The sequence below is a fragment of the Scyliorhinus canicula genome, chromosome 9 (assembly GCF_902713615.1).
Source record: "Scyliorhinus canicula chromosome 9, sScyCan1.1, whole genome shotgun sequence".
NCBI lineage: Eukaryota > Metazoa > Chordata > Chondrichthyes > Carcharhiniformes > Scyliorhinidae > Scyliorhinus > Scyliorhinus canicula.
The window spans coordinates 188,719,769-188,734,403 of record NC_052154.1 but is presented as its reverse complement, the minus strand read 5'-3'; the positions used below and the strand labels follow the sequence as shown (position 1 = coordinate 188,734,403).

At 44.9% G+C, this 14,635-nt stretch overlaps 1 protein-coding gene across 5 annotated transcripts in view; it reads left to right on the top strand.

Annotated features, from left to right (window-relative positions):
- Positions 1-7,246, top strand: part of LOC119971962 (growth arrest-specific protein 2) — a 181,558-nt gene extending 174,312 nt beyond the window's left edge. For all 5 annotated transcript variants that reach the window (XM_038808331.1, XM_038808333.1, XM_038808332.1 and 2 more), the window contains one exon: positions 5,110-7,246. In XM_038808331.1, coding sequence (XP_038664259.1) covers positions 5,110-5,358 — 249 coding nt within the window. In that variant the 3' untranslated portion in view covers positions 5,359-7,246. The remainder of the gene's footprint in view (positions 1-5,109) is intronic.
- The last annotated feature ends 7,389 nt before the right edge of the window (positions 7,247-14,635 follow it).

The following is a 14,635-nucleotide window of genomic DNA, read 5'->3' as shown; positions in this document are numbered from 1 at the left end:
AATAGAAATGGAGAAAATAATTGACAGGAGGATAAAACTGCAGGTTTTCACACATGCTCAGTTGGCTAGATGGCTAGAGTGTAATGCAGAATAATATCAACGAAGAAGGCCCAATCTCCCTATCAGCTGTGGAATTTCAAGGGGCCTTGCCTCGCATTTGCGCAGTGGCGCTCCTCAAGTGAGGAGTGGCCAAAAATTCTCCATCTAATGGAGACAGGTGTCCATTGTCCTTCGGGACTATGGCTAGAAGATGATGACATAAATGATCTGCATTCAGAAATAAGTTGTAGCAAAACTTGCAGATATCAGATGGGGTACAGCTAATGCCACGAAGGAATGCAAGATCATCAATGATGTTCTTTAAAACAGGTTTAATTGACAGAGGAAATAGAATAAATCACGACAGTAATGACAACAACTTGCATGCATTCATGATTATCACACGGCCAAGGAGATTGCAAGGCAATGACAGAACGAAGAGTTGGAGAAAGAACTGGGCAATTACCAGGACAAAATTAAGAGATCACAAGGGCTCAACAAGAGACAAGGAGAAACAGAGCAAGTATCAAGGTAGAACCTGGAAATATCAGGAGTTAGGTCACAGATAGGAAGCATGGATTGTGAAATGCTGGAGATAGAGGAAGGTAATAGGCAAAGGCATGACTTTACAGGAATGGAGCTATGTGATGAAATGTAGCTGAGAATTTGGGAATCTCCACTGATTGCCATAAATCTCTCCTCCCAATGAGCATAAATTGGCAATTTGACCATGAAGACCTGTGAAACAGAAATATTGTGTACGTTTTGTGGGTAAGACACTAGTAAACATTTAACAGGTTTCAAAGACAACACAAGGTTTTTTAGAGGTATAAAAATTACCAGTTCCGGTGCAAATTTAATGTTTTCTAACTCTTACCCCAAGCATGCATTTTTCTCATAAAAAATGTAAAGATTGTAGTTGTGTTGGATTTACTGAGAGCCAGAGGGTTCTTAAAGATGTCTATGCCTTTCAAAAATATGGGATGGGATTCTCCGTTGGCTGAAGCCGGAATTGGGAAACGCGATTGGGCAGAGAATCGTTTCTGATGCTGAAATTGTGGCGGGCGCTGGTTTCACGCTTTTGTGAGGGCCACGAAGAATCCAGCACGAGTTTTCAGGATACAAAGAAATAACATTTATTTACAATAACATATATATGCAACAGCAGCAACTTCCCTTGCTGTTCACTCCTCTCTGCTGGTTCCAAACTGGCCAGCTCTGTTTATGCAGGGAGTCTGCTAATGATTTCTCCGCCCCCCCCCCCCCCCCCCCCCCTCATTGAGGAAGCTCATACTCCCACAGGATTGTGGGATTGTCATTAGTCCCCAACCAATGGTAAGCAGGCAGGTTATAACACATGCCAAATTGCAATTCTCCGTCACCTTGACAGCAGCGTCAATGCATTCCAGAACGCACGTATAGTAAACACCGTTGGCATATCTGGCCCAACCACATGGGGCCTCCGCAATTCTCCACCTCCACTGGGGCAAAAACTTGTGCTTTTAAAACATCATGAAACTGGCGCCATGGCTGCTGAGGGAGAGAGAGGAGGTAGGACACGGTGAGGCCCACTGCTCTGCCGTGGTGAGGGGCCGCAAGTCCAGTGGTCCTCCCCCAGTTTTCTCCCGCACCCTGCGGTTATGGGTCTTATCCTGGGAGAGGGGGGGCGGACAGGTAACATAAAATGTTAGATAGTCCGATGCACGCAGCCCAAGGGGTGCATAACTGGTGGCTTCAGTGCCAGGGTATCTGGCCATGGTGGTTGGTATTGGTGCCGGCAGGTGGTGTAGGATGGGGATTCAGCCACCCTCCAGGTTGGGGGGGGCAGAGTTTGTGGGACCGAGGTTGGTGCCAAGGGCACAGTGCTGCCTGTTCACCCTGGCCTCCCTGAGGTGGTTGTGCAGTTTCTTCCGGCACTTCAGGCTGTTCCGGACGGTGTTTCTGGTGGCACTGACGGTCTTTGCTACCTGTGCCCAGACATGGCACAAGGCGGGTTCAATTCCAACCTTGGGCGACAGTGTGGAGTTTGCACGTTCTCCCCGTATCTGCGTGGGTTTCCTCCGGGTGCTCCGGTTTCCCCCCACAGTCCAAAGATGTGCAGGTTAGGTGGTTGGTCACTTTTGTCTCCAAAGATGTGTGGGTCTCGGTAGGTTGCACTTTCAGAGGGTTGGTGCAGACTCGATGGGCCGAATGGCCACCTCCTGCTATGTTGGAATTCTACGGGATGGGACATAAAGTTTAATATCCTTTTGAATAATTAAAATTTTGATAATGGCACTTTCCTCTGAAAGTAATCCAAATAGATGTAATAATTTGCAGTAAGTATGAGAGATAGATTTGTGATCCATTGATATTTGAATCTTTCTACAGATCATCCATTGCAATAGCAGTTTGCATCATTTTTCTGACTCCAAAGGCCTCCATAGCCAATTCATAATCAAACAAGTGACATAAATCATAGCTATATATTTCAGCTATTCTGGTCCACCAATGATTTTATGCTCAAATACTCACCCCGGGGGTTGAACTTTGCAAATAGACTTTCATTTCAATACAATCTGATTCTTCATTGTTTTTTTGATATGAAGCTGTTATTGCTTTCCACAGCTTGATTTATTCCTTGGATTACATGTAAAAATATCAAGTTAGCTGATGCTGTATTCAAACATTCCGCTGCTTTTAAACTCACATGAGGAGACTGGTCCATTGCCCTTGAGATTGTTTCCCTAATCATTTTAGGTGTTGGGTGAACTTGGAAAGGACAATATTAAAGAGTGCAACTTTGGTTAATGGAGTTCAAGTTAAATTGCCAGAGTCAGGTGGTGCAGCAGTCCATTACCAGTCACCTTGGAAATTGTCGAATTGAGATCCAGTGATGGTAAACATTGCAGATTTCCCATGAGAATATATATGCAAACGATTTGATCAGGTTAAATAGGAATTATTTGTGAAATAGTTGTGTTGAAAGTTGAAGTCTCCCTCACTTCAGTCTGCTGAAAACAAAGGGCTGGATTCTCCGCAGCAGGGGGCAGAGAATCTACTTTGATGCCCGAATCGGGCCAGCACCGCTCCCATGATTCTCTGGTCCCGAAGAATCACTCGCGCGCGATTTACGCAGCGCGGCTGGGGGGGGGCCATTGCCAGAAGCCCTCTCAGTGATGCTCCGGTCCCGACCAGCCGAATTCCCAACGGCGTGGTTCTAACCACGTCAGGCCGGTTGGGACTCACGCGCGGCGGCTGCGGACTCAGTCCGCGGCCTCCCTGATGAGGGGCGGGGGAATCAAGTACCGGGAGGGGGGGCCCTTATGGGCGGCCGGGGTGGCGATCGGGCGGATTACATGTAGCGGCACGGGGCCGATTGCTGGGACCTTTTTTGTTGGTCCAGGTCCGCCGGCTGAGTCCACCATCACTTTCAGCTCGGCCACTGACGGCTGCCGTCGTGCGCATGCGCGGACTTGGCACCGGAAGTGCGGGGGCCTGTATCCGCAGCTAAAGCTGCGAGAAGCACTCTGGGACCCCCCCCCCCCCCCCCCCCAGCCCCCTGCAGGTAGGCGAATACCTCTTGAATTTTTTACGGAAAGTCTGGTGTGAAACCCCACCGTTTTTACGCCGGCGTGGGGACATAGCCCCATTTTTGGAGAATCCAGCCCAAAATATCTGAATGCGCGCATGTTGTTTGACTGTTTCCAAATCTTCACAAATTTTAGTTTAAGCTGTTACGAGAATTCCGGATTTTAGCTCGCACATGTAAATGTTACATTTTTTAAAAAATGTGTTGTTCTGCCTTGTAGGTTTATTGAATCAGGCACCAAATACTCCTGCAGTAATAATTTCTTAAGGCACAGATCAGCTATCTCCGCGACATAGCATCAAATATTATTCAAGACTCTTCTTTTTGTTTCTTTAGCTGTCTCTGGTAAAATGTATTGTGTTTTCAGGAAATCCATCAGGTTCCCATTATACAATGAAATAAAATAAGCAAAATATTACATATCTAAGGGAATATGGGTACTTAACAGCACTCAGCAATATTAAAATTCTGCAATTTCATCCAACATTGGGTGACCAAGTCGTGTGGAACATAAAAATAATCTTCATTTGACAAGTTAAAAGTTGCTTTGCAGGAATCTTGAACAAGTTTAAATTTGATAGAAGACGAATAGAAATCAAACACATCTTCGCTGTAGCCCGACACCGAGATCGGGATCTACGATCGGGCGGAGAATGGCTTCCAACGCCGGAATCTGGGCGGGCGGCGGTTTGATGCCAGTTCGCAATGCTCTGCCCCTCCAAATTGCCGCCATCGGGATCGGCGCAACTCCGCCTCCGATGGGCCGAATTCCTGACGGCGCAGGCCACGTGTGGTCCCAGCCGTGGGAGCCTGGCGTACCGACTGCGGACAATGTCTAGCACCACCACACGGCCAAGATCCATGCCGCTGGCCGGGGGGGCTTCTGCTAGGGCTGGGGGGAGAGGTGGAGGGTGGCAAGGGGGTGGGCTGTGGGGCTGGGGTGGATGCAGCCGGGCGCATGCACGGCCCGGACCTGCCGATTCCCGGCCGTTCTCCACGCGGTCCATGGATGTTCCACGCAGAGCCGGTGTTCGCCCCTCACTTGTACCAGAATCGGTGAGGGATGTGCGCCGATTTTCCCGTCGTGGGGAACCATGGATTCTCCATTGGTGCCAGCACTTAGCCTCAGAAACAGTGAATCCAGCTATATTCGAGGATTAGTACTGGAAGCTCATTCTGATTTATCTCTGTGGTAACAGGGTGTACTGACATGATCTATTGGAATATGAAATCAATAAATACGGCTTATGATTGTAAGTGGAAATAGCAACTGACTATAAAAATTCAAATCATCACCAGAGTCTTGATTGCCCAGACAAAATTAGCAAGGATGTTTGTGTTTTTATGTTTAATATATGCTCATTATGTTTGCCTGTCATTCTTCCACATCTAAGTAGAAATTAGTCATGGCTTTCTAATCTTTATTGAATTCACTTCTGTTGTACAGCCCATCCTGTAACCTTCCATTGATTTTATTAAACAATTATTCTGCATTGCAGATGCTGCATAACAAACATGTGATGGTGCGTGTTGGAGGGGGATGGGAGACATTCGAAGGCTACCTGCTGAAGCATGACCCTTGCCGGATGCTGCAGATTTCCAGAGTGGACGGCAAGACTTCTCCAGTCCCCAACAAGACCAGGACTATCAAAGACCTGAGCCCTGATAGTTACCTTGTGGTAGCTGCCCATTACAGGGGCAGACGGGAGAGTGCAAGTAACAATGGTGGTAACTGGGGAGCAAAGTGATTGCGCAGTATTTGCTCGGCATCTGTGGCCACTCTCCTATTTGATCCAATAGACCAAAAAAAAAATAACCACTTTGGCCTTTTCAAACCAAGCTGGCCAATAATAATGTAATTCAGTCATTCCAAAATCTTTGGGACTTCTGTACAAGTCTTAGTGAATCCAAAAAGGGGCCAGAAAATAACTGTAGCCTGTTACCAGATTGAGGCAAGAGGTGATGGCAGTGCTGAAAGCAGGTAGTCTTTAGAGAAAGTGATTGGGATAATAATATTCATGAACAGGTAAAGCCACGAGTCAATTTAAGTCTCACGTTCAGAACATTCCGTGATTGGAAGTTGGTAACATTGCCTATTTCGATTACAGATGTTCTCCATGTTGCTTGGTTCTCCCACCTCCTACTTTCCTTGTACTCTTGCTTTTCAGCAGGCAAGCATTAGAAACAATATTGGTGGTACACCAGTGACAGAGTACCCAACAGTAAGGACTAGGTACTCTACAATTATTGCCGTACAGCAGTGTGAATATTTACAAATTGCCACAGAGACTCGGGGGCACCATCGTTCTGTCATCCATATTATAGTGTTTGAGTTTGGACTGCCTCCCAGCTTGGAACATTCTAAGGTCAGTTGACTGACCTTTCCCGCCAAGCAACTGAACTTGATGCTTGGCACGATTTGATTATCTCAGGCTGAATGGTAGTCTTAACGTTACCATCATACTTGGATCAGATTTCTTCCCCTTCCCATCAATCAATAGTAGATTCTGGACGCTACAGAATGATTCCAATTTCTCTGAACATCTTTGAAAACAACAGAAATGCAGAAGGAACCATTTGCGACCAATTGGAACAATGAACAGTTGGCTCTAAATGGTCTTGGTAGCCATTGTTCTTACCAGACTTTCTTTCAACAAACATTCTGAAATCAATGCCCCAATTGTTGCATAGCTTTTAATCTAAATACTAACTTCGACAGAAAACATTGACCAGAACTACAAAGCCAGGTTGTGGCAGGAACGAAAGGCGCGATACTTTCCCCTTTTCAGAATCCCATATATTGAATGATTGCTTGATCTGCTTTCTCCATTTCCTGTGGCTACATCAAAGGCCAGAGGGTGTGCCTGTACTCGTTGGCCAGAGCTGCTGACACTTTAGGGTATCAAATTTCTTAATGCGCCTGCAAGGACACATTCGATGTAATGTGTCAAATTTATGATCAAGGGAGACTTTGCCTTACTCTTACCAGGACACTTATATATTTAGACATTTAGTTATAACTGGGCAGGAAGAGCAGCAAAACATTAGATACACAACCATTTCTCAGCATTAAATCAAAGGGTCATTAATATTTCCCTCAGCAATGAACTGGATTCCCAAATAAATTAAAGTTATGCATCAGGTGCTATGAACATAGTGAAGACAGCCAATGCTTCTGGCTGAGCAGCAGCTATTAATACATTATCTCTTTATCCCTCAGAGATTTCATTTAATTTAAATTGCATGCATCAGCAGCATCACGCAGAATGTAACTAATCCAATTATGAAATGTTTTCCTTTCACGGGTTACCATAATTACAACCTCCCCCCGCCCCCCTTCTTAAACCCATCTAACAATGTAACCAGGGTGGAATGACATGCAGCTTCTTTGATGCTGAAGATGGAAAAGTCCAATGTGATTGGGTTAAAAGCCTTTGATTTTTTTTCCATAGGATTACATGCACCGCCCGCCTCCCCAGACCATGTTTGTTGCCACATCCAAAAATAAATTAGAAATAAAATACTGCAGAAGCTGCAAACTAAAAAAAGGAACCTGAAAATGCTGGAAAACATTCAACAGATCAAGCAGCATCTTTCTTTCTTTTTTTTTTAACAGTACAGCACAGAACAGGCCCTTCGGCCCTCGATGTTGCGCCGAGCAATGATCACCCCACTCAAACCCACGTATCCACCCTATACCCGTAACCCAACAAACCCCCACCCCCAACCTTACTTTTAAGGACACTACGGACAATTTAGCATGGCCAATCCACCTAACCCGCACATCTTTGGACTGTGGGAGGAAACCGGAGCACCCGGAGGAAACCCACGCACACACGGGGAAGACGTGCAGACTCCACACAGACAGTGACCCAGCCGTTAACCGAACCTGGGACCCTGGAGCTGTGAAGCATTTATGCTAACCACCATGCTACCGTGCTGCCTCTGTGAAAATAAATCGCTTTAAAAGGTAGTTTTCTCTACTCTGTGAAGTCCACTAGATCTCTCTGCACGGCAGTAGGGTGCTTTAGTTTTGTTTACTCAAAATTATCCCAAATCACAAACTCAAAAAAAAAATTTTAGTTAGCATTTAATAACAGGAATAAGCGGAGTAGGTCATTCACCTGATGTCATCGGAGAAAAGACAAAAAAGGTATTTTTCTCCAAATCACTTAAATGATAGTGTTTGATAGTGAACAGCTACAAATATGTATCGATAACTAACTGTGAATTCCCGGATACTGTGTGTAAGGAATACAAGACTGGGAAACAAATAGACTTGACACGTACTGCACAACAGCGGGCTTGTACAACGTTATTTGAGAATAAAGACGAGGCTGCAAGGAGCACAAGCTTAATGCGCAACAAGAAACTATGGTTGAATTTTTTTTAAATTAGTGGCTATATATTTATTCAACCTTTGCCAAACTGAACAAAATTGCTTACAGTGCACCGTGTCGAACTTTAGAATTTGACAACTTAACCCCAAACACCAAGGTACGCCGAATACGAGAGGCCGCGTCAAAACTTTGCAGCAACATTTTCTTTCAAAGTTGCGGCATGTCAGTATTTAGAATTTAATTTTAGAAAGTAGGCCGAACAGAATTTAATGGCTGTGGCATTTTGCGTTTAAAGTGCACTTTGAGCAGCAACAGCGCTTGACCACTGCGCCATCATCCGAAATATTCCCTGGCAGGAATACAGAGAGGGAGAAGAGCAGAACCTCAGCTCAGGAACCTTACCACAGGTTGCCATTGATGGCGCACACAAAAGAAACAACACGACAATTGTATTGATTGACACAAGGGATACGGCAAGTTATTTTTTTTAAACAACTTTTATTCTGTCCAACCAAAGCACAGGATAAAGTGAAAATAAAATCTGTGAAAGCCTGCGAGCTATCAATTAGTTCGGATTTTGTTTTGGGCTTTTCCCCTCTACCACCCCCCCCCCCCCCCCCCCCCCAACACACATTAAGCCATATTACAACATACAATAGATAGATATAATAGACATGTTGGCTTCACTCCAGACTCCACTAAATGCTGTTTCATATAAATGCACTGGCCGGGATTGTCCTGTCGCTGACGGTGAAATCGCGTTGGGCGATCGCCCGGAGAATCTGGCGAGGCTGGTTACGGGTAGGGCAGATTTTGGGTAGGGGGGCTTTGCGCTGCGTGGCTGCTAGCCCCCTAACGGACGGAGCATCGGTGCAGCTTTTGCACCCTTTTTCCTGGCGTAAGATGTCACTATTCCCACGCCGGCGTCAGCACTTAGTCTGCAAATCGGAGATTCTAGCCCAATGTTTTTCAATTAAAAAACAAATTTAAAGGTGACTTATTGAGACATATTCATATCGGTTCTCAACAGAACTATCACCATGGTGCAGAACCGGCTACAATTGTCACAAGCTGTAAATCACAAAAAAGCCACAAAGCCAGCTCATGGGCCACTGGCAAAATGGGAGGGAACTTGGGGCCCTTCTGCTTCAACATGTAGCATCAATGACAGGTTGGAGAGAATTAGAACAGCAATAGGCCAGTCAGTGTTGCAAACCTATTTGAGCAGTTATGTATGAATAATTGTCTGCCCCAATGTTTCCAAGCCAATTTCACATTATTCAGCTAATCAACATTTTGGGCTGGATTCAACGCTCCCCTTCCGGCAGAATTGAAGGTGTCTTGTTGAATCTGGTGGACCCTGCGTGCCACTGGCCCACCCACATCAGTCAATAGGCAGGTTGAGGCCTAGAGGGCAATATATGTCCATTAAAATTTACATCCAACCACCAGAAGAATTTAACAGAGGCGGGAGAGACCCATGCCAAGCATTTGAGGGTCTTGTTCCACCCCCCCCCCCCTCCCACCTCAGGTTTTATCCCAAACTTCCAAGGCTGCCCTCCTCCTAAAGTGTGTCAAACCCCAGCCCCCTCCCCCCAAACCCCTTTCCCCAGCCTGGTACCCAAGACTGCAAACATGCCGAAGCGATCTAGTGCCACCCGCCCAAAGTGCTGTAAAGCTCCTGGCCTCTGATCGATCCTTAAATGTTGTGTTTTCAACAGTAGGGTCCATCCACCCACCGGCCTTTTTAGCAGGGGATGGGGGTTAGAGCAATGGTGGAGAGTATCGCACCTTGCATAATTCACTCCATTATGTTTGATTATGGCCTGTCCTGTCTCACCCTGTAAGCAGAAAGGCATTGTAGATGTTTAAATACCACTTTTCATCCCCAGTTATTGGTTTATGGTAAACCAATAAATTATAGAATAGCCCAACCCAACACCCAACCATGACCTGCTGGTCTAATTTACTCATCTTAATAGTGCTAATCCCGCAGCTCCTGTAGCAGATTCTTGTATACCTAAGGCAGGTTAGTTTTAAAGTTTTAGACCTTTGCCATGTGCCTCCATTGTAAATAATGCTCCTATGCAATCTCCCACCTCTTGTCCTTTATTTGAAAGAGTCAGAATATTCTGCTTTGCAATAAATTGTACAGAGCTGTGCCATATTATTTTCTATAAATTCAAAGGGTAGATATTGGGTGTAGCTTTAAACTTTGCCAAGTACCATACTTCTTCTAAAAGGGGTGTCTAAAGCATTAAGCCAAACCTATCTAAATAGTATTGCTCAAAAGTATTGTAAAATTAAGCAGTAAGATATGTAACAGCAATGCACTAAACACTGACAATCATAGTTACGTTTATTATGCCAAAGAGGCCTACATGACGGGTGACAAAACATCCTGACATGGTAAGCTAATGCCTGAAAACCTCTGGTGTTAGATAGACTTGGTATTTATAATCAGTGTGTAATTATGTTTCATAATGTAGTCCTCCCTTCAATAATGGGATTAGGAGTAAGCAATTGATTACTAACTAGAAAACCAAAGGACTGACGGATGGAAAATCTGACTCTCTTTAAAAAGTAATTTACCAGGAAACTTTGAACAATTACTCTCACTTCAGTTATGGGTGAAGCACCGATATGCAGTGAAATAATAACGAGGATTTTTTAAAAATTATTTAGAGGCATAAAATTGCTCGCTTTTGAGAACAGCAAGAAGGTATCATTGAACCGTGGCTTTGGAGAAATTGTGTACAGTTTTAGGCACTCTATTCTACAAGATTATAAAAGCAAAAGTTGTTAATCGATTAAATAGCAATAGCTTATTGTCACTCACCAACAAGATGCAAGGGGGCACAGAGTCAAGATGAAAAAATACTCACATGGAGGCTAGTTAGGATTGCTAATGCTTTACCACAAACTGCTTCAAGCAATCCATAATTTCTTAGAAAAAGGATTAGCTGCTTGAAAAGTATTAAAACTCGTCTGGGTAAAGAGATTAGTATTAGAATCTGGCTGGCGAAAGAAGCAGCCACACGCCTGATTTCTGTGCTTTTATATTCTACGATTTAATGGGTGTTGCTACTGTCAGATTTGATCTTAAGTATGTTGAAATGATCATATGCACTATTTTGCAGGACATTATAAGAATTGTGTCCCTTGCATTCTTAGAAGCGTTATAATTTTTCACAAGATCATTACAAATTTGTTAACTTTCAAGATTTTTTGTGCGTTCATGAGGATATTCAGATACTTTCTGAATTGCAGATACTTCGAACAGAAACCGAAAGTCGATGTGTTGTATTTTACCGTAAATTCCAGAGTAAAGGAATACCGAGACAAGGTTATCAAATGAAAATAAATGGGCAGTGCTCCAATCCTGTGCCAGCGTGGTTATTTCCATTCAGCAAGCAGCCAGAGAGCAGAGCGAGTCAACTTTTACTCCAATCTTTTTGCTGAGAAAATAGATATGCAAATTACTTAAAAGTATCAACTGTCAGGGATTGGCAAGTCAATGTGTAAGTTCTCATCGAATTGCATTTTAGGAATTTTGTTTTTATGCATTAATGTCGTGAAAGAAATGAAGGAACTTGGATGCTACGCAGAACTTTTAGGTCTAATATCAAACTGTAGCCTTGTAATGGGGTGGGGTTCAGGAGAAGGAATGCTCAACATTGTTAGAGTCAAGTGTCATCATGATGACAACTATGTCTTTGCAATTCAAATGTAACATGTTAATACAGAAATTAAGAATTTCCAACTACTTTACAGGGGATATGACTGGACACAAGCTCATGTTGCAAAAATGCTTTGCTTTAGAACACTAATAAAATGTTTCCTTCATAATTGTTTCATGTGTGTTTTGAAAATGCAGAATGAATTCACAACTCCAGTTGTAAACCACAATATCGCAATGTAAATACTGCCCTCATGTGGCAAGTCTGTCAAACTGTATCTACACAAATTTCAGCATATATAATCACAGCACTGTACATTGCAAGCATTTCTGGAAATTTGTGCAGATCCTGCATTTTGTGAGAAGCAACCTGGAAGAAATTCACATTAACCATTGGGTTGGATTCTCCATCGTCGGGATTCTCCGTTTTGCCGGCAACCCGGGGGTTTCCCAGCGGCGTGGGGCACAATGGGAAACCCCATTGACCAGCCAGCGAAACGGAGAATCCCCACGGCAACCAGAAATCTGGTGTGGCGGGACGGAGAAACCCGCCCATTATCTTTGTATTTTAAAATATGTAAATCTCTGCTGCTTGTCCTGTTTACCTATCACACCCCGTGTTTACCAATCACACCCCGTGTTTACCAATCACACCCCGTGTTTACCAATCACACCCCGTGTTTACCAATCACACCCCGGTGTTTACCAATCACACCCCGTGTTTACCAATCACACCCCGTGTTTACCAATCACACCCCGTGTTTACCAATCACACCCCGGTGTTTACCAATCACACCCCGTGTTTACCAATCACACCCCGGTGTTTACCAATCACACCCCGTGTTTACCAATCACACCCCGTGTTTACCAATCACACCCCGTGTTTACCTATCACACCCCGTGTTTACCAATCACACCCCGGTGTTTACCAATCACACCCCGTGTTTACCAATCACACCCCGGTGTTTACCAATCACACCCCGTGTTTACCAATCACACCCCGTGTTTACCAATCACACCCCGTGTTTACCAATCACACCCCGTGTTTACCAATCACACCCCGTGTTTACCAATCACACCCCGTGTTTACCAATCACACCCCGTGTTTATTAACCTCCTTTGTCTCCTGGTCCAGTAAACTCTCACGCTGGCTACAAATCTCTCCTTAGCCTTACACTTCCCCATCGCTGTAAATTCCTCCAGTTCCTCAACAATCAGCGGTCCCTACTCTCCTCCAATTCAGGCGTCTTGAACACCCCCGATTTTAACCATTCCACCATTGACATTTGCTCATGTCCCAAAGTCTGGAATTCCTTCCCTAAATCTCTTCCCTCCTTTCTCTCTCTTTAAGACGGTCATTTAGACCGCTCTGCTGTCCTGGGCCTCTTGCTGTCATTTTTTTTAAAACCGTGGAACATCTTGGGGTAGTTCACTACATTAAAGGCACAGATTGAATGTAAGCTTTCGCTGTTGTCTTGGAAGTGATTATCTGAGCAGCCCACAAGTCTTCCGACTTTCACTCCCCTTGTTAAATTCTCACAATTGCCATTCTCATATTAGGCCAAAGGTGACAAACGTGCCTGGCTCACAATAGGCATGGCTGTTCTCACCTTAAGCAATACGGCTTCTCACTTCGCAATGCTCCATGATCCAACTTCAGTTTACGCTGTGGGACAAGGATAAGCCAACTGTTATTCTCTCAGCACGGTAGCATTGTGGATAGCACAATTGCTTCACAGCTCCAGGGTCTCAGGTTCGATTCCGGCTTGGGTCACTGTCTGTGCGGAGTCTGCACATCCTCCCCGTGTGTGTGTGGGTTTCCTCCGGGTGCTCCGGTTTCCTCCCACAGTCCAAAGATGTGCAGGTTGGGTGGATTGGCCATGATAAATTGCCCTTAGTGTCCAAAATTGCCCTTAGTGTTGGGAGGGGTTACTGGGTTATGGGGATAGGGTGGAGGTGTTGACCTTGGGTAGGGTGCTCTTTCCAAGAGCCGGTGCAGACTCGATGGGCCGAATGGCCTCCTTCTGCACTGTAAATTCTATGATCTTTTGTCCGAAGGCAATTTTACACTTCTCGAGTAAGGATAACAATTAGTTCTGTAGTCTTTCCCCAGATTCTTGTTGACTCCAGTTTTGCCAAGGATCGCTGATGCCAAAGAGTAATGAATGTCTTAGTCTGCCCTTCTCAACATTTATTTTGTTTTTTCAGGACTGAATCATCTTGTCCATTCCATGGGTCTTATCTTTTAATTGAAGAATCAGAAACTGTAGCAAGCTGGAAACAGATCTTGAACAGCACCTTCCTAACCTGCGACTTGTTTGTTCCCGGAATGTCACATTTCCGATTGCTGAGCGGCCGCACACACGTGCAACTCAGAGAGACCATTAATCCTGATTTAGAAATAGATCGCTGTTCCTTCATTGTTGCTGGGCCACCCACGCAGCTGAGAGAGAACATTAATCCTGAACTAGAAGTAGATCACTGTTCCTTCGCTGTCACTGGATCCAAATCTGAAACTCCCTATCTAACAACACTGTGGTGGGGGTGGCACAGTGGTTAGCACTGCTGCCTCAGTGCCAGGGACCGGGTTCGTTTCCAGCCTTGGGTGACTGTGTGTGTGTGGAGTTTGCACATTATCCCCGTGTCTGCGTGGGCTTTCTCTCCAGTTTCCTTCCACAGTCCAAAGATATGGAAGTTAGGAGGGGTCACGGGGATACGTTGGGGGAGTGGGCCGAGGTAGGGTGTCCTTTCAGAGAGTCGGTCAGACCCGATAGGCCAAATGACCTCCTTCTGCACTGCAGGGATTCTATGTGTGTGCAACGACATCACCCAAACTTCAGCAGTATAAGAGAGCAGCTTGTCACCAACTTAGCGAGGGCAATCAGGGAATGCGCAGTAAAGTGTTTGTTCTACACACCTCGCTCACATCCCACAAATGAAAAAAAAAAGTGATAAAGATGCAACAGTACATCCTATCACACTTCTTTAAGGGATCTCAACAAAGGG